Source organism: Hemitrygon akajei, chromosome 21, assembly GCF_048418815.1.
Source record: "Hemitrygon akajei chromosome 21, sHemAka1.3, whole genome shotgun sequence".
NCBI lineage: Eukaryota > Metazoa > Chordata > Chondrichthyes > Myliobatiformes > Dasyatidae > Hemitrygon > Hemitrygon akajei.
In genome coordinates, this window is record NC_133144.1 from 36201982 (window position 1) to 36228338 (window position 26357).

Below are 26357 nucleotides of genomic sequence, written 5' to 3' on the forward strand. Positions count from 1 at the left end.
TATATATACTTACTGTAATTCAGTTTTTTTGTTTATGTATCATGTACTGCATTGTACTGCTGCCTCAAAGTTCACAAATTTCACAACATATGCTGATGAGATTAATTCTGATTTGGATTCCAGTTCCATAACATTGCAGTGATAAGTTCCAGCTCATTGAGGCTTTCAAAGTTTCCCCACTCCTGTCATTCCTGTCTGGATCAACACAGGCTGGTGCATGTGCTGAATGGGAGGGCACCATATGCGGTGACTGAATCCCGGCAATTTTTATAAACGCAGTCCCCAGGTATTTTGCACTCTGAGTTGATGGTGGAATTTTACTTTGACCATGGAAGAGTGGGATACTGTGAAAATTATATCGAAAGGAAGACCATTATGTTCCAGCAACCCAAACAGCAGTGCATTTGACTTGTGTGAGTAAGTTAGTGAGAATCAGAGAAGGACTTGAAGATGATACAATGTTGATTTTACACTTGAGATTCTTTTCCCATCCCTCAGTAGAATTCCTTCAGGACATCAGCTACACCTTGCAAATTAAGGAATGATAGGTGTTCTCCTTTAAAAAAGCTTTCCCAGAAGTATATTTCTTGTTATCATCATGCAAACAAATAAAACTAAATAGTCCACGCTAGATAATATGTGGAAAAGCTATCAAGGATTATTTAAAACAAGGAACAATTAAAACAAATGAAGATTAAGGTTGAGCTAAAGTTATAATGAAATACAAAGCTTTTATATGGGGTATTCAATTTATCAATGCATAAAATACTAAACTTAAATTCTACTATGTTTTCATTTAAGCTTGTTACAATATAGAAGAGGTCATTCAACCCATTAGGATCACAACAGAGCAATCTCATCAGTCCAATTCTTCCTCTCATTTCCCTGTATCTCTGCAACTTATCCTCTCATACTCCCCTTGATCCTATTGACAATAAGGTGCTTCATACAGTCGCCAATTAACCTGCTATCTTTGGGATGTGGGAGGAAACCAGAGCAGCTGTGGAAATCTATACACCAGAGGGAGAAAGTGTAGACTTAATGGCTGGATCAAACCTCGGGTGGCTGGAGGAACGAAGCAGCAGCACTAACTACTATGCATAATGGTTTAGTTCACACTAACGAAATACCGTAACACTATTTTTTACCTTTCTGCTTGGTACACTGAAGTATATGTTAAAAGGTGGGTAAATGCCAATTGGAAATTGTGATTACTGTTCGTTGTTCATTTCTACATTCGATTTTTAATACAGGGTACAATTTACAGAACTGAAAACTGAATATATTGAATGCACAGGAAGCTACAGCTGGACATTCAGTTGATTTCAATCAATTCAAATAACTAATTTAACTTTCAGAAGTGTTTGTAAAGCTAAATTTTGTAAAAAGCATGTTTAATCATTAGATAAATTGCAATAACTAGGGGGATTAATTTCCACTGGCCAGAAACAGACAAGATATGCTGTAGAGGAGTTCATCATTGCAGAAAATGGTGTCCAATTACATAAAGCTGAGAACAATTTTGTAAGACACGTTAGTTGTTCTGTAACAGCCTGATTTGCGTCAGCAGCGTATGCAAACAGAATAACCAGTGATACGTAAGTGCAAAAGCCTGCACAATGTATAATCTTTAAAAACATGAAAGGACAAACAACAGTATCTTGAACTTTATAGTTTTTATAAGAAGAAAACTTACCTGCCAATTTCCTGCAGTTTATTAATTGACTCTTAATATGACTCAGATCTCTAACTCTCGAACATTTCAAACAAGATAGCATCCCATATGCTGTATTGCAAAGAGTGTAATGATTTAATTATGAGGTGCTGCAGTTAGGGAGTAAGAAGAGTTTCTGCCTCATGATTCCAATTTGCATGTTCTCCCTATTGCTATGTGGGTTTCCTCCACGTGCTCGGGCTTCCTCCTATAGTCTGAAGATGTACAGCTGGATCGGATCGTCAGGCACTGCAAATTGTCCCAAGTGCATCCTGCAGGTAAGTGGAAGAATCTGGAGGAGCTAATGGGATTAGTGGAGGATTAGTGTCAATGTATTTGATGGGCTGTGAGGACTGTTTCTTTGCTGAATGAACTGGAATCAGAATCAGGTTTAATATCACCGGCACATGTCACGAGACTTGTTGTTATGCAGCAGCAGAACATTGCGAAACATAATAATAAAACTGTAAACTACAGTAAGAAGTTTTATATGTATGTTAAAGAAGTTAAACTAAATAGTGCAAAAAAGCACGGATGGATGGATGTCACCTTTTCGAGGCATCACCTTTCGAAGATGTCCTCGATGCTGGGGAGGCTAGTGCCCATGATGGAGCAGGCTGAGTTTACAACTTGCTGTAGCTTTTTCTGATCCTGTGCAGTGCTCCGCCTCCCCAAGACGGTGATGCTATCAGTTAGAATTGTTTCCACAGTACTTCTGTAGAAATTTGCAAGTGTCTCTGATGACATACCAAATCTCCTCAAACTCCTAATGAAATATAGCCACTGTCGAGCCTTCTTTCTAACTGCACTTGGCACGAGATAGATTTTCAGAGATGTTGACTCCCAGGAACTTAAAATTGCTCACCCTTTCCACTTCTGGTCCCTCGATGAGGTCAGGTGTGTGTTCCCCCAAGTTTACAATCAATTCTTTGGTCTTACTGTTGTCAGGTTGTTACTGTGACATCACTCAACCAGCTGATTGATCTTGCCCCTTGGGTGATAACAGGTGTGGGTGACGTAAGTACCTGGGAAGCTTTTTCTTGCTCGTTCTTCATCTATTGATGTATAGCTAGAGCAGTAAGAATGGCTCTGGGGGCTGTGTTTTGTTCTTTGTGTGAGACGTGGGAATTCTGGAGACCCTCAGCCTCACGAATGACCACTTCTGCACCAGGTGCATCAAGCAGCAGCTCCTCAGAGAACATGTTAAAAACCAGGAACTGCAACTCGATGACCTTCAGCCATAAGAGAAACTGAGGAGATGATAGTTACGAGCCACCGGGAGGTAGTCACCCCTTCATTGCAGGAGGCAGATGAGTGGGTGACTGTCAGGAGAGAGAAGGGAAATAGACAGTTGGTACAGAGTACCACTGTGGCGTTCCCCTCAATAACAAGTATACCATTTTGGATACTATTGAGGGGGAAGATCTACCAGTGGGAGCCGTAGAGACCGGGTCTGTGGTGCTGAGTCTGGCACTATGGTTCAGAAGGGAAGGGGGCAGAGGAGAAATGCAATGGTGATAGGAGATTCGATAGTTAGAGGAGTAGATAGGGGAGTCTGTGGATGTGATAGAGAGACCTGGATGGTATGTGGCCTCCTAGGTGCGAAGGTTATGAACTTCTCGGATTATGTCCGCAAAATTCTAAAGAGGGAGAGTGCGCAGCCAGGCATCTTGGTACATATTGGTACTAATGACGTGGGACGGAAAAGAGAGGAGGTCCTAAACAGAGACTTTAGAGGGCTGGGTAGAAAGCTGAAAAGCAGGACCTCCAGAGTAACAATCTACATTATTGCTTCTGCCATGTGCTAATGAAGGCAAGAATAGGATTTGGCAGATGAATGTGTGGCTGAGGAGTTGGTGCAGGAGGCAGGGTTTCAGATCTACGGATCATCAGGATCTCTCCTGGGGAAGATATGACCTGTACAGAAGGGACAGGCCACTCCTGAACCAGAGGGGGATCAATATCCTTACGGACAGGTTTGTTGGGGACGGTTTAAACTTATTTGGCAGGGAACCGGAGTGATAGGGTTGAGGTTAGGGATGTTGGTTTACAAGCAGAGGTAGTGTATAGTGAGCTTGTCAGAAAGGACCGGCAGATGATAGAGGGCAAAATTGCAGTTAGTGGGATGTGTTGCAGGGGACAAAAGTGAAAAGGGTGACAAATACAGGACTGAAGGTGTTATATTTGTATGCACACAGTATAAGAACTAAGATCTTGTAGCGAAGTTAAAGATTGGCAGGAATGACATTGAGGGTAACGGAGACATGGCTGAAAGGCATTTGTAGTTGGGAGCTTAATATCCAAGGATACACAATCTATCGAAAGGACAGGCAGGTAGGCAAAGGAGGAGGAGCGGCTCTGGGGGTAAAAAATGAAATCAGATCTTTAAAAAGAGATGACATAGGATCGGAAGATGTAAAATCCTTATGGGTAGAGTTAAGAAACTGCAAGGCTAAGAAGACCATGATTGGACTCTGAGAAGTAGCCAGGATGTGGTTTACAAATTACAGCGGGAGATAGAAAAAGCATGTCATAAAGGCAATGTTATATTAGTCTTGGGGGATTTCAAAAATGCAGACAGATTGGGAAAATCAAGCTGCTGCTGGATCCCAAGAGAGAGAGAATTTGTGGAAAGCCTCTGAGATAGCTTTTTGGAGCAGCCCGAGGTTGAGCCCACACTGGGATCAGCAATTCTGGATTGGGTGTTGTGTAATGACTGTATATGGTTAGGGAGGTTAAGGTAATGGAACCCTGAGGTAACAGAGATCATAATATAACAGAATTCACCCTGAAATTTGAGGGGGCAAAGTTAAAATCAGATGAATGAGTATTACAGTGGATTAAATGAAATTACAGAGGCATGAGAAAGGAGCTGGGCAAAGTTGATTGGAACGGGACACTGGCAGGGATGACGGCAGAACAGCAATGGCTGGAAGTTCTGGGAGCAATTTGGATGGTGCAGGATCGATACATAGCAAAGAAGAGGAAGCATTCTGAAGGTAGAATGATGCCATCATGACTGAATAGGGAAGTCAAAGCCAACATAAAAGCCAAAGAGAGGGCATATAATTGAGCAAAGTTAGTGGGAAATTAGAGGATTGGGAAATTTAAAGAAACCAACAGAACACAACTAAAAATAATCATAAGTAGGGAAAAGATGAAATATGAAGGTAAGCTAGCATTTAATATCAAAAATGGTACCAAAAGTTTTCCTTCAGATATATGAAATAAAAGAGAGGCGAGAGTAGAAATTGGACCATTGGAAAATGATGCTGGAGAGATGGTAATGGGGGACAAGGAAATGGTGGGTGAACTGCAGAACTATTTTGTATCAGTCTCCACTGTGGAAGGCACTAGTAGTAGGCTGGAATTTTGAGAGTGTCAAGGGGCAGAAGTGACTGCATTTGCTATTACCAAGGAGATGGTGCTTGGGAAACTGAAAGGCCTGAAAGTAGATAAGTCATCTGGACCTGATGAACTACACCCTAGGGGTCCAAAAGAGGTAGATGAAGGGATTGTGGAGGCAGCAGGTTTATTGATCTATCAAGAATTAATAGAGTCTGGCACAGTTTCGGAGGAATGGAAAATTGCAAATGTTACTTTAGGGATGTTAGGGGGGAGGGGTTAAGGGGAGGGGGGCTGGGTAACATTTTTTTTCTCATACACTTTTATTTTGTAACTATTTGAAAACAATAAAAAAAGTTAAAAAAAAAAAAAAAAAAAAAAAAGGAAGGAAGGCAGAAGAAAGAAAATCATAGGCCAGTTAGCCTGACCTCAGTGGTTGGGAAGAGGTTGGAGACAATTGTTAAGGGTGTAGCTTCAGGAGACTTGGAGGCACATGACAAAATAGGCCAAAGTCAATATGGTTTTCTTAAGGGAAAATCTTGCCTAATAAAACTGTTAAAATTCTTTGAGGAAATAATAGACAAGATATTACTTACTTGGATTTTCAGAAGGCCTTTGACAAGATGTCGCACAAGATACTGCTAAACAAGTTAATAACCCAGAGTATTACAGGAAAGATGCTAGCATGGATAGAGCATTGGCTGGTTGGCAGAAGGCAAAGAGTGGGAATAAAAGGTTCTTTTCAGATTGGCTGCCAATGACTACAGGTGTTCCACAGGGGCAGGTGTTGAGACCACATCTTTTTACAATATATGTCAATGATTTGGATGATGAAATTGATGGCTTTGTGGCCAAATTTGCAGACGATACAAAGGCAGATGGAGGGGAAAATAGTGTTGATGAAGCAGAGAGGCTACAAAGGACTTAGACAGATGTGCAGAATGGACAAAGGTGGCAGATGGAATATAGTGTATGGTCATGCACTTCGGTAGAAGAAATAAAAACATAGACTATTTTCTAAGTGGGGAGAAAATTCTAAAATCTGAGGTGCAAAAAAATTTGGGGGTTTTTGATCAGGATTCCCTAAAGGTAAATTTGCAGGTGGAATCGGTAATGAGGAAGGTGAAGGGAATGTAAGTATTCATTTCAAGAGAACTAGAATGTAAAAGCAAGAATGTAATGCTGAGGGTATATAAGGCACTGGTGAGACCTCACTTGGAGAATTGTGAGAAGTTTTGGGCCCCTTATTTAAGAAATGATGTGCTGACATTGGAGAAGGTTCAGATTGGTTCAGAAGGTGGATTGGATAGTGGACTACTTGACAGATAGACCTCAGTATGTGCGGTTGGGAGACTGTAGGTCTGACACGGTGGTCAGCAGCACAGGAGCGCCGCAGGGAACCGTACTCTCTCCGGTCCTGTTCACTCTGTACACATCAGACTTCCAATATAACTTCCTGCCATGTGCAGAAGTTCGCTGATGACACGGCCATAGTGGGGTGTGTCAGGAATGGACAGGAGGAGGAGTATAGGAAACTGATACAGGACTTTGTGATATGGTGCAACTCAAACTACCTGCGTCTCAATATCACCAAGACCAAGGAGATGGTGGTGGACTTTAGGAGATCTAGGCCTCATATGGAGCCAGTGATCATTAATGGAGAATGTGTGGAGCAGGTTAAGACCTACAAGTATCTGGGAGTACAGTTAGACGAGAAGCTAGACTGGACTGCCAACACAGATGCCTTGTGCAGGAAGGCACAGAGTCGACTGTACTTCCTAAGAAGGTTGGCGTCATTCAATGTCTGTAGTGAGATGCTGAAGATGTTCTATAGGTCTATAGGTCAGTTGTGGAAAGCGCCCTCTTCTTTGTGGTGGCGTGTTGGGGAGGAAGCATTAAGAAGAGGGACGCCTCACATCTTAATAAGCTGGTAAGGAAGGCGGGCTCTGTCGTGGGCAAAGTACTGGAGAGTTTAACATCGGTAGCTGAGCGAAGGGCGCTGAGTAGGCTACGGTCAATTATGGATAACTCTGAACATCCTCTACATAGCACCATCCAGAGACAGAGAAGCAGTTTCAGCGACAGGTTACTATCGATGCAATGCTCCTCAGACAGGATGAAGAGGTCAATACTCCCCAATGCCATTAGGCTTTACAATTCTACCGCCAGGACTTAAGAACTTTTTAAAAGCTATTATTAATGCTTTTTGAGATAGTGATTTAGATGCATATCATATTTTTTTACTGAGTTAAGTATTGTATGTAATTAGTTTTGCTACAACAAGTGTATGGGACATTGGAAAAAAAGTTGAATTTCCCCATGGGGATGAATAAAGTATCTATCTATCTATCTATCTATCTATCAGAGGAGGTTCATGAGAATGATGCCAGGAATGAAAGGGTTATCACATGAGCACCAATTAAAGGCACTGGGCTTGTACTTTCTGGAATTTAGAAGAATGAGAATTGAAACCTATCAAATGTTGAAAGGCCCAGATAGAGTGGATGTGAAAAAGATGTTTCCTTGGGTGGGGGGGGGGTCTGGGGCCAGAGAGAATAGCCTCAGAATAGAGGGATGTCCATTTAGAAAAGAGATGAGAAGGAAGTTCTTTAGCCAAAGAGTGGTAAGTCTTGGAATTGGTTGCCACAGGTGGCTGTGGAGGGCAGGGATTTAAGGAGGAGGTTAATAGATTCTTAATTCGTCAGGGCATGAAAGGTTATGGGGAGAAGGCAGGAGATTGGCGTTAAGAGGGTAGTGGATCAGCCATGATGAAATGGCAGAGAAGACTTGATGGGCCAAATGGCCTAATTCGGCTCCTATGTCTAATGATCTTATGACCTCCTGTATGCCTCCTCGCCACCATCTGAAATTCCACCAAAAACAGTTGTGTCATCAGCAATCTATGACTTTCTGTGAATAAAAAGAGATCGTGTTAATAAGTCTTGTACAGAAAACAGTTTAACATTTCAGACCTGGAAACTACATGGTCCTTATTCCAAAACAGGACATAAATACCTTATTTTAATGTTTGCTGACTCTTCCTCGCTGAGCCTTTCACTGTGGTCACTTTCTATAGTGTGACTAGCCACGGGACATTGCTTTGGCCCCAAGGTGAGCCTGAGGAGTAGGGTCCCATTGGCGTTGAGGACCGTTCAGGGGCACGGCTGCCCACATAGGACTGGAAAGGCTGTGTGTGGCACAGGGCCTCACCAGCCCTCTGGCATCCAGCCTGGTGTGGGCAGGATGTACCCAGGACAATTCTCTGAACCTTACTATGCATGTTGCCCGACCTGTGAGTTCCTCCAGCATTTTGTGTGTGTTGCTCAAGGTTTTCAGCATCTGCAGAATTTCTTGTGTCCCCGAAGAGGGTTCAGTTGGCAAGCGTGGGTCACTCACAGGTCAGCCATGCTAGGGAAGATTTATAGAAGCAAAATCGTGCACACAAGAGATTCTGCAGATGCTGGAAATCTTGAGTAACACACGCAAATGTTGGATGAACTTAACAGGTCAGGCAGCATCTATGGAGGATTAGAAATGATAGGGGCAGTAAACAAAATAAGAAGCTAGGTCTTACCTATCACCCTGCGGGGATTCTCAAGTAGCCAGGGATAGAGTAAGAGACTTCAAGAGCAATGGAGGTTTCAGCCCTCCAATCCCACAGTGATTACTGCCCACCTGCTCTACAGGTGTCCCAGCACAGGTTCAAAGGTTCATTTATTATCAAAGTATGTATGCAGTATACAACTCTGAGATCCTTCTTCTCCAGATAGCCACAAAACAAAGAAAACCATGGATTCAGTTCAAAGGGAAACAGCAAACCCAGCCCTCCACACACAAAAAAGAATGACAACATGATCATTAACCCCCCCACACACACACAAAACACAACAAGAACATTGACCCCAAACCCCTCTCCTCGCACACAAAACACAACAAGAACATTGGCCCCCAAACCCCTCTCCTCGCACACAAAACACAACAAGGACATTGGCCCCCAAACCCCTCTCCTTGCACACAAAACACAACAAGGACATTGGCCCCCAAACCCCTCTCCCCACACACAAAATATAACAAGAACATTGCCCCCCCAAAAAAAACAACAAGAAAACACAGGTGAAAACACAGAATATAAAGACCATAAGACTTAAAAATTCCTTAGTCCAAATCTATAAACGCAGAACCTTGGTAACGTCCTCTGACATCATGAGAAGAGAGACACCACTGGAACGCAGAGGCCTACCCCCCCCCCCCCAGGGCACAGCAAGCTGCCACCCAGCGATAGGCTGCAAACAGACTCCCTTCTCCAGCAGCAGAACGATCCCATCGGTGATCAAAAGGCAGGCAGTCTGCACTGAGCCCTCGCTCGCCTTTCGCCTTGATATTCCAATCTTCCTCATTGCTTTACTCAGAGAATAATGAAAACTTTAGTCGGTGAAATGGAGTTGAATGTTGGCTCGCATCCCGTCTCATAGTTCCTTCGCATTGAGGCTTGAGCATGTTTCCCTGAATCTTCCCAGAGGCAGCAGAGCACCGAACACTCCATCGATCGCCAAGCTGTAAATCGCAGGCTCTAACAGTTCCAGAAACATGTTTAAGATGAATAACAGATATAAAAGAAGTGAAATTAGCAGTTTTGTGGTCTATCCAGAAGTTGTCGACTGAGGGAGTGTTGTACGCAAGCACAGGCAGGGTTACAACTAGAACTGGTTCATTGTGAGCGAAAGGAGGTGCCATGCACACACAGGGGAGAGGCCACGGAGTCTGAATGCATAGATGAGAATGATAAACTCCGAGCTTTGCTGGAGCCAGAATTAGAATCAGAATTTGAAACAGGGTTATTGTTACTGACATCAGTCGAGAAATTTATTGTTTTGTGGCAGCACTACAGTGCATTCAAAACAAATCACTATGGTAATAAAATGAATACAGCCTATCATGCAAAAGAACAATAGTGCAAAGTAGTGTTCATGGGTTCAGGGACCGTTTATAAATCTGATGGCATACAGGAAGAAGCTGTTCCTAAAATGTTGAGTGTGGGTCCTCAGGCTCTTGCACCTCATCCTTGATGGTCATAACAAGAAGAGGGCATGTTCTGGATGGTGAGGGTACTTAATAATGCATGCCACCTTCTTGAAGAACTGCTTTTAGAAGATTGCCATGGTGGGGAGGCTAGTGCCTGTGATGGAGCTAAAATCTAGTGCTCATCGTGGGGTGAAGGGGGGCCGGCTGGCAAACAGCACCGCACAGGATAGGGAGCAGACATCTGGGAGGTGGCGATGTTTGAAGAGCGTGGAAGATGGAAGACTGAGCAGGAGAGCATGGATTTGGCCATGGCTGAAGGAAGCCCACTCATCAAAGGTAAAAGATGCTCCTATCTGAAAACGCAGCCTCATGGTGCAAAAGGTTGGGAGTGAAGGACAGAACAGAGTGATGCTATCAGCTGATTTCCTGACTAAGGAAATTTATGCAGTGGAGCCTGTTCATGGTTTTTAATCACCTGGATTTGGGAACAGATTACACATCTTCAAAAGTTGCTGATGTTGACAGTTAGTAAACAATGAGCAGGATGCTAGCAAACTAGACAGTTTTATACTTTTCAACAACATAAGGAGGGTATTTGGTCCATTGAGTCTGTGCCAGCCCTCACAAAGTACCCATGCTCCTAACATTCACATCAATATTCCCAAACTTCCTGTCACCCACCTACACTGGAAGAGAATTTACAATTGCCAGCTAGCCTGCCAGGACATCTTTGGGGTGTGGCTGGAAACCAGATCATTGGGGGAAAGAAAAACATGTCATCACAGGAGAACATTCAAACTCCACACAGACAGTACCCAAGGTCACTAGAGTTCATATTTTTGAAGGTGAATGATGATCAGGGAGCATATGGGACCAGGCTGACTGGCAGTTTGGTCCCAATGAGTCAGATAGTCTACCATATTGAAGAATGCCATGGTTAACACTATTGTCCTGCCAGCCAGGTGTGGTGGTGCCTGTGGGAGTCCTGTAGCTGAGTAAATTGAATTAACAATCAGAGGCCATAGAGAGATGCAACACGGAAGTAGGTCCTTTGACGCACCAAGTCTATGCCCACTTAGGCTAATGTTGCGTTCTCTCTATGTAGAGTTTCCAAATTTTGCATGTGACTAGGTGGATTTCCCTGAGAGCTCTACATCCCAAACACTAATACATTCATTTGCAACACACACAAAATGCTGGAAGAACTCAGCAGGTCAGGCAGCATCTATGGAAATGAATAAATAGTCAAAGTTTCGGGCTGAGACCCTTCTTCAGGACTGGAAAAGAAAGGGAAGATGCAAGAATAAAAAGGTGGGGGTGGGAGGGACGGAGGACTAGCTAGAAGGTGATAGGTGAAGCCAGGTGGGTGGGAAGATAAAGGGCTGGAAAAGAAGGAATCTGATAGGAGAGGAGAACGGACCATAGGGGAAAGGGAAGGAGGGTGCACTGGGAGTGGTAGTAGGCAAGTGAGGAGAAGAGGCCAGAGGCCAGAGTGGGGAATAGAAGAAGGCGGAAGCGGGAGGGAAAAAATTACTGGCAGGAAAAATCAATGTTCATGCCATCAGGTTGGAAGCTGTATAGACCAAACATAAGGTGTGTTGCTCCTCCACCCTGAGAAATACCTCATTTTGATTAAAGAGGAGGCCAAGGACTGACATGCTGGTACAGGAACAGGGATAGGAATTAAAATGGTTGGCCACTGAGAAATGTCGTGTTTGGTGGATGGAGCAGAGGTGCTCAACAAAGCAACCAATGTTGAGGAGGCCATGCTAGGAGCACTGGATATGATAGACGACCCCAAGAGGTTCTCAGGTGAGATGTTGCTTCACCTGGAAGGACTGTTTAGGGCCCTGAATGGAGGAGGAAGTGAATGGGAAGATGTAGTATTTATTTTGCCTGGAGGAGTATGTGCCAGGAGAGAGATTAGTGGGGAAGTTCTAATGGTCAAGGCAATCACAGAGGGCTTGATCCTGTAGAAAGTGGAGAGAGGGGGGAGGGGGGAGGTAAAGATGTGTTTGGTGACAGGACTCCATTAAAGATGACGGAAGTTGTGGAGAACGACGTGTTGGATGTGGAGGCTCATGGGGTAGTAAGTAAGGACAAGAGAGACTCTGTCCCTGTTAAGATGGCGGGAAGATGGGGAGAGCATGGATGTCCAGGAAATGAAGAAAATGTAGGTGAGGGTAGCATTAATGGTGGAGGAAGGGAAACCCCATTCTTTGAAGAAAGACAACACTTCCGATGTTCTAGAAAGGAAAGCCTCATCCTGGGAACAGATGCAATGGAGACGAAGGAACTGAGGAAAGGGAATAGCGTTTTTACAGGAGACAGGGTGGGAAGAACTATAGTCAAGTGATGCACCATCAATAACTCTCGGAGACGGGAGGCAAACGATAGGCTTTTATTAGCAACAAAACAGAGCACAGCATCTCGGAGACTGAGGGGGGAGCAGTGCCTCCAATCGCCTTTATACAGGGGTCTGTGGGAGGAGCCACAGGAGCAGTCAGCAGAGGGGCGTGTCCAGACAGGTATACATAGTTTACCACATCAAGATAGCTGTGATTAGGCAATTGTCTGCGTGGCAGGACACCGTCTGTACGAATTAACTTGGGAGGATATGACAGGCAGTATTCCACAGGATCTGTTGTGGAGCCTCCGTCATTCGTTGTATTTATTGATAGCTGGTGGGAGAGGAACTAAGTTCCCTGATGACTCGGATTTTGTTGCATTATCAGTAATGCCTTCAACAGTTCGTAGTTTAAGTGACTGTGTAAAATCTTAACAAATAGATTTCAATGTAAGTGCAAAGTCACTTATTCTGTATCCATGAACATTTTTGTATATTTTGTATCCAATGCAGGTCTAAAGAGTATTCTGTGTCTACATCTGTAGGTTAGTAAAACGTCTTGAACAGATACAGGAAAATATCCAAAAATTTAATGGAAATGTGGGCTCTATGCCTTCAGAACTAAATCACTAAAGTTATGTTACAGCTATATAAGGGACTGGGGAAAGTACTGCTGGACTGCAGTGAACAGTCCTAAGCATCACATATTAGGAAGGATACACTGACCCTGGTGAGTGAGGTAATGGGAGTAGCAATATCCCACGAGGTGACATTGTGGAAGAGGCAGGAGCTGAGATGTCCTGCAAAATACTGTGTTGTTCACATTGCAAAATAGCACCAAAATAAAGTTTAAATAGTCAGAAATAGAACTAAGATTAAAATATATAGAACCAATCTGTTAGATTTCCTAAATGTTTAAACCCTGTCTTTGATAGCACTTTTTGCAGTAGAAAATGTTGAAAGTTTAAAAAAACCTGGAGTGAGGTAGTGGCGGTGAAGAAGACATGATGTGCTTCAAGGAATGGGGCAGCTGCGATTGTGGAATGGAGTCTACCTGGAAGATAACAAGCCGCCTAGCTCTGAGAGGCACTGCCGAAGAATGTGGATCAAATCCCAGTCAACGGCCTGGGTGCTGTCCATGCTTGACTTGGACACCATGAACTCAGCTGCAGTTTGGAGGATCAGGAGGAGTGAGAAATTCAGAGAAAGTTAGCGTCTCTGACCCAACAAACATAAATTGTAAATGCAAGTCTCTGTACTTTTAGGTGCCGTCCATTAGGGGTCAGTGTTCATCAAGGACCTTCTCTTACTGAAGTTATGAGCTGTCTGTATATCTGTGAGTTGTACATGTTGTCTTCTCTCTCTCTCCATTACAGGAGGTGTCGGTGACCGATGCTTATAATCATCGTGTTTTTCCTACTGTGAATGTCCCGGATCATGCCCACTACACCATAGGGGCTGTCATTCTAGCAGTAGGTATCACTGGCGTAGTGGGCAACTTCCTGGTCATCTATGCCTTCTGCAGGTATGTGTGTGACCTCCTTGGGACCCAGTTCCTTCAGGTGCCCCAGACATGATCTGGCAGTGTATGAAATTCTCTATTGTCTGGACATACTTGCAGAGTTGCCCTTAATGCAGTTTGGGATAAAGGGAGGCAAAGATCTGTGCTATTTACCTGAAATTTATTCCTCAGTAGTATAGTGAATCAGAATCAGGTGTTTTGTCACTGGTATATGTCATGAAAGATGCTGTTCTGTGGCAAAACTACAGTGAAAGACCTAACACATTACTGTAAGCTACAATAAATAACTAGGTAAGTAAGCAGTTCAAAAGAGGAATAGTGGGTTCTTGGATCATTCAGAAATCTGATGGTAGAGGGCAAGAAGCTGTTCTTAAAATATTGAGTGTGGGTCTTCAGGATCTTCCCTGATGGTAATAATGAGAAGGGGACATGTCCTAGATGTTGAAGATCTTTAATGGTAGATGCCGCCTTTGTGAGGCACCACTTTTTGAAGATGTCCTCGATGGTGTGTCCGTGATGGAGCTGGTTGAGCCTGCAACCTCTTCCAATCCTGTGCATTGGAGCCTCCACACCAGTTGATGATGCAGCTAGTTATGGGTTACAGCTCCTCTTATATGTTGGTGATCTGTACAAACCTGGAATAGACAAGTTCATTGCACAGTCTGTGCTGTTTAAACCATGTAAGCAACAAGCACGGGAGAACATGAGGGGCTAGAACAGGTCACACCATCTCTTAAACCTGTCATGCTTTTCAATAAGAAGGCAGCTGAACTTCTAAGTTAATTAATTTCTGTATCCAATCCCACCAGCCTCATATCCCTGTTTTCCTTATTGTCCAAGAATCCATCAGGATCAGGCAAGCATCCTCTGACCTTGCTTGCAGATAATTTTAAAGATAAACAAAGACATATCTCCATAACTCGGATGGTCAACGACACGTCTGGTCCAACCAAGCAGAGCATCCTTGCACCATCGATCCTCTCAAATCTGAGAATCCTACACGTCCAACTTCTCAGTCTATTAAACTCCAGAGTGCATGCATCCACATATAAGCACGCACATAAATTAGGGGCAAGAATGGGCCACTTGTCCCCGCAAGCATGTCCGCTATTCAACAAGGTCTGATTGTAACCTTAGCTTTGTTCCTGCTGCACCTGCAATCCTTCTCTCATCAGTCAGGACAACCTTCCACCTCATGAATCAATTTTGTGAACACTCTCAATCTAGCCTAAGGCAAGTACACCCTTCCTCTGTATTTTGAAGCAAAAGTGCACATTATGGTCACCCCAATGTTCGAAGGAATTACAAGTATTCTACACCCCTAGCAATACTATTTACCAAGCCCATTTTATGCAGCATCTCATGTTAATTTTCTATCATATTGATCTCTGAATATCAATATTCAGAGCTTTCTTACCCCTTGTTCTTCCGATCAATGAATAATTTCAAACTTGCCAACATGAAATGTCATCTTCCATCTCCTTGCTCCCAATCGCATAACCAGTGTGCATCAATTTGCCTAGTGGTCACAGCTTACAGACCACTCTATCTCCAGGTCAACCATAAGGAGGCGTGTGATAGGTTACCTCTGAGCACCAGTTAATGAATTAGTCGCTAGGTACTGCAAAAATATGGTGCAATTCTGAGTACACCAGTTTAGGAAGGATTATGGAAAAACTTTTTTAATGCAGGGAGAAGAATGAAGAACTTTATTTATGTGGAGAGAATTTTTCTCAGAGCTGAGGGTGTAATCAGGCCAAAGTGATGGCAGGAGGCTTAGTAACCAAAGGAGACAATGATGAGGTCCAGAGATGAGGTGGGAAAAATTATTTCAGAAATCAATTATTGTGATGTGGAAGATGGCTCTCTGTTCCTGATTACAATTTATTGGAGAGTAGCTGGCACCTACGTGAATTGGACAAAGACCATTTTTCGTTATAGAATCAACCACATGCTCACACCTCCTGTGATCAGCTGTGAAGAATAGCTCTTATGTTTAGAAGTCCAAGTAAGGAATGGAGATCCCCAATGCAGAATATCCACAAGACCCAACAAGCTGGCAAGAAGATAAATTTATGAAGGAGGATTGATAAGGATGCACTTCATATGAGTGGTAAAGGGCCAACTGCAGTGTGGAGAACCAAGGGTTTGATGAGCCAAATAAAGGAATGTGATAGTAGCAGGCATTACAGATGAGACACTCCATCCAGCCATTCACCTTTCCACCTGTTTGCAAAGAGCGGAAGGTGCTTACATTTGCCCAGTATCCCTTCAAACCAGAGGTTCCCAACCTGGGGACCACCAACCCCTTGCTTAATGGTATAGGTCCGTGGCATAAAATAGGTTGGTAACCCTTGCTCTAAACCTTTCCTATGCACATACCTGTCCAAATGTCTTTTAAAACCTGTTCTTGTACTCACCTCTGCCACTTCCTTTGGCAGCAACATCCACATACCTATCCACTCAGGTGTCCCTCAGGTCCCCTTTAAATCTTTACACTCTCTCCTTTAATCTACAGTATGACTTCTAGTTTCTAGCCTGTGCAAATGACTGTGACCATTCATCTTACTCTGCCCTCCATGGTTGCAAATACCTCTATAAGATTACCCTCAGCCTCCTACATTCCAGGGAAATAAACCCAAGCCTATTCAGTCTGTCCTTATAAATTAATCCCACTGGTCCTGCTAACATCCTCGTGAATGATCTCTGCACCTTTTTCAGCTTATTAACATCCTTTCTATAGTGAGGAATCTGCCATTCATTGGCAAACTTTCCAATTTAAATTAGATCCTGTTGTACTCTAAGACAATTTCCTTCACTATCCACTATACAACCAATTTTGGTGTCACTGACAAACATAGTGACCCTCCCAACTACTGTACATTCTCATTCAAATTGTTAATATAGATAACAAACATGAGGGAATCCAGTCTGATCCCTGAGGCACACCTCTGGGCACAGGCCTCCAATCTCAAAAGCAACCCTTCACTATCACCCTCTGACCTCTACCATGTGAGACCTTGTCAAAGGACTTGCTAAAGTCCATGTAGACAATGCCTACTATCATGCCATTATTAGTCCTCTTTGTCACCTCTTCAAAAGCTCAAATTTGTGAGACACAATTTCCCAGGCATAACATCTATCTGAACTGTATCCTTGCCTTTCCAAATATAGTGGATCCTATTTCTCAGAGTGCCCTACAGTAACATTCCGACCACTGATGCTAGGCTCAGTGACCTGTAGTTCCTCAGATTGTCCTTGCAGCACCCCTTAAACGAAGGCACAACATTAGCCACACTCCAGCCCCCATGGACAACAAAGATGCAAATATTTATTGCAAACACAAGAAAATATCCAGATGCTGGAATTCCAAAACCAAAATGCTGGAGGAACACAACAGGCCAGACAGCATCTATGGAAAAGAGCAAACAGTCAACATTCGGACCAGGACTGGAGATAAAGATGATAAGTCAGAGTAAGAAGGTGGGGGAGGGGAGGAAGAAGAACAGGTGGTAGGTGATAGGTGAAACTGAGGGGGTAGAGGTGAAATAAAGAGTTGGGAAGTTGATTTGTGAAAGAGATAAAGGGCTGGAGAAGGGGGAATCTGATAGGAGAAGGTAGAAGACAATGGAAGAAAGGGAAGCGGGTGTAGAACCAGAGTGAGGTGATGGGCAGATAAAACAAGTTCCCCACAATTTCTTTTCTTCTCCACACAACATCCTTGGATACCCTTGGTTAGACTCCAGAAATTTATCTACCTTAAGTATGGAAAGAACAGGTCCTCTATGTAAGGTTTCCTGTATTACCATTGAGAAGGTTATGGAAGTTAAGGAACAATGAAAGAGAGGAGAACAATGAAACATCAATATTTCAAACAGGGAAGTTTGGAGGTCTTTAAGTGCGTTTTGTTCTTCATATCCCTGTATAATCTCTTAGGATTCTTCTTTAACTTATTTGCCAAAGCTGTCTCATGTCCTCTTTTTGCCCTCTTGATTTCCCTCCAACATTCCTGATATTCCTCAAGGAATTTGCTTGATCCCAGGATCCTATACCTTATATATGCTGCCTTTTCCCTCCCAGCCTTACCATTCATCATCAGCCAGGGTTTCTATATCCTTCCATCCTTGTTTTTCACTTTATCAGGAACACACTGGCCCTGAACACTCCCCATCCTACTTTTGAAAGTCTCACAATTGCCAGATATCAATTTCCCTGCAAACAGCCTTTCCCAATCAACCTTCACAAATTCCCAGCTATCGCCTTCAGAATTAGGCTTGCTTCATGTTGGGACTTGAATTTGTGGACCTGTTCTTTCTCCATAAGCATTTTAAAACTAATTGAATTATGGTCACTGGTCCTAAACTGCTACCCCACTGACCCTTCATTTCCCACCTACAACACCTTGCCAAAGCTTCAACAACAAAACAGAGACCGTGCTACTGAGAGGGACAAGTCTTGCGCACTATTCTAAAAGTACACTGACCTGGAACATTAACAATTTCTTTCTTCACCAGTGATGCCTGAACTGCTGAATTCTGTATGGTTATTTAAGTTTTCAGCTTGACCTCCTAAACTCCGATCACTACTTTTTCATTGTTGCTGAGCCAAACTTAGGAATTCCAATCTAACAACACTGTGAAAATATTTTCAGTTTAAAGGCTAAAGCAGTTTAAGAAGGAGGCTCAACACCTTCTGCTCTAAAGTAAATAGGTTCAGGCCGTTCCAATGACTCCAGCATTCAAACTACCCTTTGCAAGGACGTGACAGGCAATGGTATGCCTCAGGACATTTCCAAAGTGTCCTGTGGAAATACAAGAATTCCCACCTTTTATTGTCATGTTTTGGCTCAGCTTTATCTTTATGGAGCACCAAAAAGCTCCAAAAGTACGAGTCCAGTTTGTGCTTAAAATATAGAAGACTGCAGCACAGGAACTAGCCTTTTTTCTTAATATATTTTTTATTCTTTTTTTCTACAAACAACAAAAAAACACAGCACATCCACAAAAACCACGACCATAACAAAATCAAATTAAAAATTGAGCAGCAAAAGGGAGAATAATATAAAGGCAAAAGTAAACATACACACCTCAGTCCTCACGTCTTAATAAGCTGGTAAGGAAGGCGGGCTCTGTTGTGGGCAAAGTACTGGAGAGTTTAACATCGGTAGCAGAGCGAAGGGCGCTGAGTAGGCTACGGTCAATTATGGAAAACCCTGAACATCCTCTACATAGCACCATCCAGAGACAGAGAAGCAGTTTCAGCGACAGGTTGCTATCGATGCAATGCTCCTCAGACAGGATGAAGAGATCAATACTCCCCAATGCCATTCGGCTTTACAATTCAACCACCAGGAGTAAGATATGTTAAAGTGCCGGGGTTAGGACTCAATGTATTTAAGTAAACTACTTAAGAACTTTTTAAAAGCTATTATTAATGCTTTTTGAGAGGGTGATTTTAGATGCATAGCATATTTTTACTGAGTTAAGTATTGTATGTAATTAGTTTTGCTACAATAAGTGTATGGGACATTGGAAAAAATGTTGAATTTCCCCATGGGGATGAATAAAGTATCTATCTATCTATCTATCTATCAGTCCTCACCCCGTAAGGAAGTCCAATACAGGGCCCCATTTCCTTTCAAAGATGTCCCCTCTGTCCTCATTACATAGTCTCAGTCTCTCCAAATGTAAGGTATTTGCAGTTCTCTCAGCCACAGATCGTATGTAGGCACAGAGTCCATTTTCCAGATTTGCCGGATTAACTTCTTAGCAATCACCATTCCAAACAACACAGCCACTTTTTCATACTTATTGGCTAAAGATAGGGAGCTTGTTGCTCCAAGGATGGCTATGAGCGGGTCCGGTTCCCACCGCTTCCCATAAGCCTCAGAGAAACAGTGAAAAATACTTAGAGCTTCTTCAACATTTCTTTCTTTTCAAATCTTTTTACTATTATTATCCAAAATAATGAGTACATCAAAGTAGGTAGCACTTACAATGTCTTAAAGGATAAAAAACATTGTTTTAAAGATTGAAAAATATGGTGACACAAAAAGAAAAGAAAAGAAATAAAAACCCCTACTAAAGCAAAGAAAAGTGAGAAAAAGAAACCATCAGGTGTTCAACCCCGGAGACACGCGTCATACAAAAAGCTTCTAAAGGTAAACATCAAACCGCCAGCAAAAAAAAATTATACCAAAATTTACAATTAGATAGTGGAGGAAATCTATCAATTAACTCAAATGGTAGTAACAAGCAAATGAACCCCATCTTTTCTCAAAATCAAACATAGGTTCAAAGGCTCGAACACTTCAATCATATCAGAATCAGAATGAACTTTAATATAAATCATTAGCAGTACATTGTAATACATAATTTTTTAAATCTATAAATTACAATAAATACATATAAAGGATTACATTAAATAAGTAATGCAAAAAGAGAAACAAAAAACATACGTTTGTAGAAAGGTAGTGTTCGTGGGTTCATTGTCTATTCAGAAATCTGATGGCAGAGGGGATGAAGCTGTTCCTGAAATGTTGAGTGTGTGTCTTCAGGCTCCTGTACCTCCTCCTTGATAGTAGCAAAGAAAAGAGGGCATGTCCTGGGTGATGGTGGCCTTGATGATGGATGTCGCCTTTTTGAGGCCTCGCCTTTTGAAGGTGTCCGCAAGGCTGAGAAGGCCAGTGCCCACGATGGTGCTGGCTGAGTTTACAACTTTCTGCAGCTTTTTTCGATCCTGTACAGTGGTGCCTCCATACCAGAGAGTGATGGAATGAGCCAGAATGCTCTCCATGGAACATCTTTAGGAACTTGTGAGAGGCTTTGGTGACATACCAAGTTTCCTCAAGCTCCTGATGAAATATAGCTGCCGTCATGCCTGCTTAGTGATTGCTTCAATATGTTAGGTCCAGGATAGATCTTCAGAAATGTTGACACGTAGGAACTTGAAACTGCTCACACTTTCCACTGCTGATTCCTCAATGAGGGCCCACCATAACCCCTGGCAGCACCCCCTCACCCTGCACATCTCCTTTGAACTTAACCCCCTCACTTTAAATGCATAATGCATGACCTCTAATATTAAACATACTGGCTGATCTCTGTACCCATGCCTCTCATAATCTTATAAACCTCTATCTGATCTCCCCACAGACTCCACCACTCCTGAGAAAGCAAACTAAGGTTGTCCAACCTCTTCTTATAATGTATGCTCCCTAATCCAGGCCACATCCTAGTGAACCTCTTCTGCACCCTCTCCAAAGCTGAAACCAGAACTGAATGCCTAGAATGAATATCTAGTGAACTCCAGATATGGCCTAGCTGGAGTTCTATAAACCTTCAATAGGTTTCAAGAGGTACATCTAATGTATACAATAGACATCCTGAAATTCTTTTTCTTCACAAACATCCATGAAAACAGAGGAGTGCCCCAAAGAATGAATGAATTAAAAATTAGAACCCCAAAGCCCCCCCAGCTCCCCTTTCCCACACATAAGCAGCAGCAAAGCAACTATCCCCCCTCCCACAGCAGCAAAAAGCATCAGCACCCTCAACTGAGCACTCAAGCATGCAGCAAAGCATCAATAAAGGCACAGGCTTGCAGTACCCCAAAGAGTACTCGTTCACCTGCTAATTCGACATACCACAGGCTCTCTTTCCCTAATAAGGGAAAAGGAGGTATCCCCGTTTCACAGCGAGAAGGGAGACATAACAAGACAACTCGCTGATTTATGAAGTTAAAGGTCTGTTGGGTTGCTTTTTCCGAGCTCTGGGCACACAGCCAGCAGCCAGCCCACTGGTTTCGATCTTCCCTGTACTCCCATGACACACCAGGCAGCAGCACCGGCCTCGAATCCACCCGGCTCCAGAGCCACGAAAATCCGGCACCCTGAAGGCGCACTAGTCTTCTAGGACGCGTCCTTGGCCTGTCGAAAAGCGGCCGATGGTGAGGCCCTGAGAGCGGGTCCCATTTCCACAAAGAACTGAAGCCAGCATGTAACTCAAGGTCAGGGTCTTCAAAAGAACCCTGAAAAGTTAAAAAAGAGATATTAACTATAGAAATAGAGCTGTTTCTGAAGATGTAAGCAATAGAGTTGCCATTAGGCACCACCATCCTAAGTTCTGCCCCTCCATCAACCTGCAACCTAACTGCCCAACTCTTGAACTCAGTGACTCGGCTGATAAGGGCAATGATACCATATCCCACCTTCACCACTCTACCAACCTGTGCAGCTACTTTTGGTATGTCATGGACCCCCAATATCCTCTGTACATCAATACTATTAAGGATCTTGTCAATAACAATATGCGATTCTTTTTCATTTGATCGCTCAAACTGCATCTCCTCACATTTGGCCAGATTAAACTCCATCGAACATTTCTCTACCCATATCTGCAACTGACCTGTATCCCATTATACTGACCTATATTCTATTATAACCTTTGGCAATCATCTACACTATCAACAACACCACTATTCTTTCTATCATCTATGAGCTTACTAACACATCCATTTACATTTTCATCCGGGTTATTTCTATATATATGTATAACAGGAGAGGTCCCAGTAGGGATCACTGCGGAATAATATTAATCATGTATCTCGCCAGAATAAGTCCCATCAACCACTACCTTCTGTCTTTTATGGGCAAACCAATTCTGAATTCAAATGGGCAATTCATCATGGATCCCATACATCCTAATCTTCTGGATAAACCTACCATGGCAAATGCCTTTGTAAAATCTATATTGACAACATGCACAGCCCTATTTTCATCAATTACCTTCCTCTTCTCCTCAAAAGGCTCAATCAAGTTAGTAAGACATGGCTTGCCCCACAGAAAGCAATGTTCACTGTCCTTAGTTAGACCATGGTTCTCCAAATGCTCATAAATCCTATCACTAAGAACCTTTCCCAGTAGCTTGCCTCCCACTGATATGAGACACATGGAACAGCATTGACTACTCACCAGTCCTCCAGGATCTCACCTCTGGCTAAAGAGGAGATGAAGATCTTGGTCAAAGCCCCAGCAATCTCATCTCTTGCTTCTCTCAATAACCTTGGTATATCCCAATAGGCCCTGGAGACTTATCCACCTTAATGTCCTTTAAGGAATCCAACACTACCTCCTTCTTGACCTCAAAATACCTAACACATTAGCACACTCCACACTGATCTCCCTACCCTCCATGACCCTCTCCTTGGTAAATTCTGAAGCAAGATACTCATTTAGGACCTCTCTTGCATCCTCTGCCTCCAAGCACATATTTCCTCCTTTATTCTTAAGTGGTCCTACCTCTACCTAGTTATCTTCTTATTCTTGATGTTTGTAAAGAATGTCTTGGAATTCTCCTTAATCCCAGGTGCAAAAGACTTTTCATGGCCTCTCTTGGATTGCCTTATTCCCTTCTTGAGTTCTTTTCTAGCTTCTTTATAACTCTCAAGAACTCTGTTTGAATTTAGCTTCCTAAGCCTTACCTGCACTTCATTTTTCTCCTTGATTAAATTCATCACCCCTCTTGATACCCAAGGTTTCCCAATGTTTTCACCCTTGCCCTTCCATCTTACTGGATCATACCTGTCTTATTCCCTGTGCAGATGATCTTTAGACACCCCACATTTCAGATGCAGACCCATCCTAAAACCCATCCATTGTTCCCAATGCACACTCCCTAATTTCAGCCAAATATTCTCATGAATTGCCCTGCTCCAATTTAAGACTTTCTTGCAAAGCCCATACTTATCTTAAAATTAAAAGCTATCATAAAACTTAATGAGTTGTGATTACTGTTTCCTGACTGTTTTCCCACTGAAAAGTAAGTCATTTGTAATGACAGATTGTGAGGCTATTGAAGGATGAAAGGAGCCATTGAAAGCTTGCGATCAGAACTGGCACTGTGCTGATGTCCTTGAATTAAAGGAATGTGTCATTGACCTATTGAAAGGCATGAGAAAGATTAATATGTCAGAGCTGCTCAAAGTTCTTGCAAACTTTAGGAAATACTTGTAATGATAATCATAAACATCAAGACAGCTGTGATTTGACAACATCAAATCAGTGAAGTAGGCCACAGTGAGATTGGGTGGTTAGGGAAACCAGCTGGTAATGTAAGGGATTGGAGTCTAACCAAAAATATGCATTTGTAATCTGATTTACCCTCTGATCCTGGCTGATCAATTACTAAATTGGAAAAGAAGTGAACTAGACAGGGGTGTCTGATGGCTTGAGAGAAGATGTTGTGTATTTCCTTGTTAAACCTCCCCTCCCTCTGTTACAGAAGCAAGACTTTGAGAAGTCCTTCCAACACTTTCATCATAAACCTGGCCATTAGTGACTTCCTTATGTCAATCACACAGGCTCCAATCTTCTTCACCAGTAGTCTGCACAAACAATGGATGTTTGGCGAGAAAGGTAAAAGTTAATTATCTTCCTTACTCCCTTCCAGTTCAGGCTTTCCTGCAGCTTTCAGGGCCAATGGGGTGTCTGAAATACCCACCAACATTACCTAACTGTTAAACGTTGCGGGTGTGGAGAATGCTGCTTCCCCACTGCCGATCCGTGGAGCAGTTCCATTCACTCGGGTTTTCCTTCTGCTGGGCCATTCCTGGATTGCGCCTTTTCACATTCCTGAAACATTCCACAGTCAGTTATACTGAAGTCATTTATGCATTGTTACATCTGCCAAACGTGGTTTATGTTGACTGCCGGATCACAAGCGACAACACAGTGAATGCTCTGTTGGTCTGTCCTTAGGTCAGTCTTAGGGTTTTAGCTGTGGGAACTGGTGCTAAGAGAAGTCCATGCTTTGCTTGTCTCATCACACTGAGATTCAGCGTGCATACACACATGCACGCACGCACACACGCACACACACACACACACACATGCACACACACGCGCACACACACACACACACACACACACACACACACACACACACACACACACACACACACACACACACACACACACAGACACACACACGCACGCACGCACACACACACACACGCGCACACACCTTGATTTAACAAATTAGAGAGACGTGACACTCAGCAGCGTATCATTCCCTCAGAAATAAAAAAGACAGAATGCTGGAAAAACTCAGATCAGCAGTTCTGTGGAAAGGGAAGAAGACTTGGAAGGTAAAAGACCCTTCATCAATTCTGACAAAGTAACTTCAACCTGAAATGTTATCTCTAGTTCCCTGTAATTTGTTTTTTAAAAAATTTCTTTGACTGTGGGTCCTGTGGATGACCGGGAGAGGTATTGAAGGGGGTTTGTGGAGGTTATTGTGTATCACTCTGGAAATTTCAGAGCAACAATCCTTGGATACTCTCTGCCCTTGATGGGCAGATAGCAGAGCCACACATGACACTGTGGGCTTGCTTGCTTTTCATCCCTTTTCATTTATTCCTGGGAAGATTGATGGTTGGCAAAAACAAAGCAGACTAGAAATCTAAGCAGTGGGAATCCTAGACAGATCTTGCACAACATCTTATTAATTTGGCATGTATCTTCCTCACCCTACTCATCACCAACACCCACACGCAAAATCAGAGGGTGTAACGACCCAACTTTTGTTCACCAGCAAAGTGACAAACTGAAGTGGGGATTCATGAAGGAAACCTCACTGATTATGTAACAACAAGTAATTGTTTTTGGAACACTCAAACAACATTTGTCCATTTACTTGACATTAGTCTAGCCTGTCGCAGATGAACTTTTTAACAGTGCTCCTTCCTTGCAGGCTGTGAGCTGTATGCGTTCTGCGGCGCCCTGTTTGGAATCACCTCGATGATCACACTGGTTGTAATTGCGGTGGACAGGTACTTTGTGATCACCCGTCCCTTAGCTTCCATTGGGATTCTCTCCAAGAAGCGCGCTGTTCTGATCCTGCTCGGGGTCTGGCTCTACTCATTGGCCTGGAGTCTGCCTCCTTTCTTTGGCTGGAGTAAGTCTGAACCACGCGGGCACAATTTATACAAAATATTACACGGTGTGAAAATCTTCCCTAAACAAAAACATTGGGAAGTCATTTCCAACCACCCACCATGGCACAGTTAAAGATTAGGGTTCCCACTACAAAAAAAGTTAGTCTCTATGGCACCTCAGGGTTTGGAAGAGTGAGAGGGCACTTGATGGAGGCATACAAAGATCCTGAGGGGCATTGATGAATGGATGAAAGGAGGATGTTGGGAATATGTTTGGGTCAAAGGGATCCCAGGACAGAGGTGAGTGAAATTTCATCCCTCATAGGGTGATTCATCTTTGAGGCTCATTCTCCTCAAAGACTGATGGAAGTAGGAATCTCTGAATATCATGAAATCAGTGGTAGAGAGGTACTTTATAAGGAAGGCTGTGGAAGGTTACCATGGGAGGCAGCAATGTGCTGTTGAGGTTACAA

General features: G+C 43.1%; 1 protein-coding gene across 1 annotated transcript in view; it reads left to right on the forward strand.

Moving 5' to 3' along the window:
• The window catches only part of opn4a (opsin 4a (melanopsin)), a 60504-nt gene that overhangs the window by 3720 nt on the left and 30427 nt on the right, over positions 1–26357 (forward strand). Inside the window, exons 2-4 of the mRNA XM_073025735.1 lie at positions 13805–13953; positions 24231–24364; positions 25701–25904. Coding sequence (XP_072881836.1) covers positions 13805–13953; positions 24231–24364; positions 25701–25904 — 487 coding nt within the window. The remainder of the gene's footprint in view (positions 1–13804; positions 13954–24230; positions 24365–25700; positions 25905–26357) is intronic.